This window comes from Chenopodium album, chromosome 10 (assembly GCF_948465745.1).
Source record: "Chenopodium album chromosome 10, dcCheAlbu1.1, whole genome shotgun sequence".
Taxonomy (NCBI): domain Eukaryota; kingdom Viridiplantae; phylum Streptophyta; class Magnoliopsida; order Caryophyllales; family Amaranthaceae; genus Chenopodium; species Chenopodium album.
Genome location: NC_137843.1, coordinates 4,131,191 through 4,134,650, shown reverse-complemented (window position 1 = coordinate 4,134,650; position 3,460 = coordinate 4,131,191). Strand labels below are relative to the sequence as shown.

Below are 3,460 nucleotides of genomic sequence, written 5' to 3'. Positions count from 1 at the left end.
TCTCCTCTGATTTCTTGAATTCCCCACCTAGTAGGAAACTTAATGACTTGATGGTACGTAGAGGGGATGACTTTCATCTCATGTATCCAGGGTCTTCCCAAAATCATGTTGTATGAAGACAGAGTGTCGATTACTAGGAACTTGACTTGTAGGTTGATCCCTTTTGCGTATGTTGCCAATGTAATTTCTCCACTTGTCTTTTTGGTTTCCCCGCTGAATCCTACTAGCATTGTTGATTTGTGACGATATTTTTCTCATCTATGTTCATGTGCTTCAGGGTGTCTAGCATGATAATATTTGCAGAGCTTCCATTGTCAACTAGGATTCGCTTGATCATGCAATTTCCAACCGGGAGTGAGATCACTAGACCATCATGATGACCTTCAACTGCATCGCTCTCTTCAAACATGATAGGGATGTCTATCTTGGATTTTTCCCTTTTATCTGGCTGCTCTTTGTTGCTTTCTTTTGCATGTCGCTTCGCTGCTGAATATGTTAAACTGCATACTTCTGACCCTCCAGATATGAAGCAGATGGTTTTGACAATTGGAGGTGGGGGTGGAGGACCTCCTTGCTTGGACTCTCTATCCTTCCCTGAAGATTTAGATCTATCTGACAAGAGTTCTTTGAGGTAACCCTTCTTCAGCAAGTATGCAACTTCCTTTCTGAGCGCGACACATTCGTCCGTAGTGTGACCGATATCTGAATGGAAATCACACCATCTGGATGGATCCTTCTTCTCCCCAGGCCTATCACTCCTTCTGGGCCATTGAACGGTATCTCCCATCTTGTTTAAGGTCCTTATTACTCCTGCAGGGTTGACATTGAAGCAATACTCATGCAACTTGGGTGGGAGCTCAGGATCTTCCCTCCAATCAGAAAACTCTCCTTCGACGGCATTGACTGATCCTCCATCAAAGCGGGAACGCTGATATGGCTTGAATCGATGATCTCTCATGGGGAAGTTGTTGTTCCTTCTTGACGGACGATCTTCATCCTTTCTGAGCTCTGGAGTCTTTCTTGCATATGCATCTTCCTCAAATCTGACTTGGGCCATTGCTTTAGCTTATACATCTTCAAAGGTTGTGCATGGATATTTGGTTAATTCCTTGTAGAGCTCACTGTGATCTAGCAATCCTCTTCTGAACGCTTCAATGGTTGTAGGAGCATCGCACTTGTGTATTCCAATCTTTTCCCTGTTGAACCTGTTAAGATAATCCCTCAAGGATTCACCATGTCTTTGCACAACACGGTATAAATTCGATGACTGCTTCTCTATTTTCCTGCTGCTGGCGAACTGGACCTTGAATAGGTTTACCATTCCTGCAAAAGATCGAATTGTCCCATTATCTAAATTAATGAACCAAGTTAAAGCTGGACCTGATAATGTGGCTCCAAAGCCTTTGCACATGATGGCCTCTCTGATGTCTCTAGGGATTGAGCTGGTCATCATCTTCTGCTTGTAGAGGGACACGTGCTCATCAGGGTCTGTTTTTCCATCATACATGGCCATGTTGGGTGTGCTGAACCTCTTTGGCACTTCTACCATGGCGATCTCTTCTGAGAAAGGAGACTCTATATAGCCATCTGACGCCTCTTCCTCCATGGGTTTTGGCATTCCAGGGATCTTGGCGATCTTGGCTTCGATTGCTTTGAGGTACTCTTTGACTACCTTCTCTATCTTTCCCTCCTCGGATCCTTCTTGGCTACTCTGCTTAGGGGTTCCTGCATTCAAAGAGTCTAGATCTAGGGCTGTTTCCCTAGTGTTAGATCCTTTTTCCCCATTAGGGGTATGAAAAGTACCTGACATATCAAGCTGCATGGCTATACTTTCAGTGTTCTTTCTGGTATTAATGGTTTTAGAAGCGACTGATTGTATTTGGCTACGGAGGGCTTCATTTTGTTTGGTGAGACTGGTAAGCTTGGCTTCGGTTTGAACCTTTTGGGCCAACAGTGTTTCAATCTGGCTTTTTTGTTGGTCTAAGGTTTGACGGGATGCGTTCATTCCCTCATTGATTTCGGCCATGGTAAAGGGTACTTGGTGCCCAGACATGGTGTTTGTATTGGTTTTTGGCGAATTGGTAGGTTAATTGATTATCAGCCCCACGGTGGGCGCCAAGTTGTTTAGGCAAATCTCAACAAGGACATATGAGAATCTGCTAGGTTTGAGGGGTAATAACAATCATACTACCAAAAGCATATAAATTAACAATAAAGCAATAATAAAGCAATTGATAGGCAATGAACAAACAATAAACAAACAGAATGAACTCTATTGTGAAAAGAGAATAAGTTTAGAGATACAATACTGAATAAGGATAAGTCTCCTTCTTCAGTAGGGATGAAGCTCCGTAGGTAAATGCAGAGTAATTCTATTGTATTTAGAGTATATGTGCGTACATGAATGTTCAAAATGTCTAATTACACTTATTTATACCTAGGGATCTCTAGGGTTTACAAATATATTCGGAATATATTTAAAATGAGGAAGATCCTCTTGATTTATCTTCTTCCCTGTTCTGTAGGTGTATCTTTGGCAAGTATCTCCTTGATTGATATCCTTGATGCTGCTTTCCTTGTTTGCTCCAATCAAGCCGTTTGCTTATTTTTGCTGGATTATTGACCTTGGATTGATGCCCTAAATGTAATGGGTCGTATTATAATACGGGCCCAACAGTGGGGTGGTCGAGGTTAGGAGAGAGAAAGAAGGTGGTGGGGTTAGGTGGTGATGTGGTGGTGCTTATGGAAGGGTGATGGTGGTTATGGTGGGTAGTTTAGGTGGGAGATGAGAGATTGAATAAAAAAAAAATTACCTGTTAACAAGTTGTAAGTTAAAAGGCTCATTTTGAGCAGATCAAAAAAGAGTACAAGGTGGGATTATTGTTGAAATTCGAAAAGCTGAGATTACTTTGAGTAGAAAAGGTAAAGGTGGGATGATTAGTTTCCAATTTTCCTAAAATAATTCTTGTTGGAATTTGAAAAGGTGGGATTATTTTGTGCAGAAAAGGTAAAGGTGAGATGATTAGTTTTCAATTTTCCTAAAATAATAATAATTAATAAGTTAGATATGTTTAGATAAAATAAAGTATGGTTCGTTTACTAAGGGTCTGTTATTTTCAGCTTATTTTCAATTCAGTTCGATTCCAATTAGTTCAGTTCAATTCTTAATTTTCTTCTCTCATAAAATATTCAGTTCAGCTCCAATGAGTTCAGTTCAGTTAATCAGAACAGACCCTAAGTTTGTATAAAGGTTTATCAGTCCATATTACATAAAATAAAATGGATAAGAATTAAAATATGCATTTTAGAACTTCCAATAATAATTGTGCATAATTATATATATATATATATATATATATATATATATATATATATATATATATATATATATATATATATATATATATATATAGAAAACCTATTTCGTTCGTTTTATAATATATAACTAGTGTTTAACTCG

At 39.2% G+C, this 3,460-nt stretch overlaps 1 protein-coding gene across 1 annotated transcript; it reads right to left on the bottom strand.

Annotated features, from left to right (window-relative positions):
• Positions 1–223: 223 nt before the first annotated feature.
• LOC145562971 (uncharacterized) lies at positions 224–1,057 on the bottom strand. The gene has a single exon (XM_081623383.1). It carries the CDS (start codon positions 1,055–1,057, stop codon positions 224–226), a length of 834 nt encoding a protein of 277 aa, XP_081479509.1.
• Positions 1,058–3,460: the final 2,403 nt, after the last annotated feature.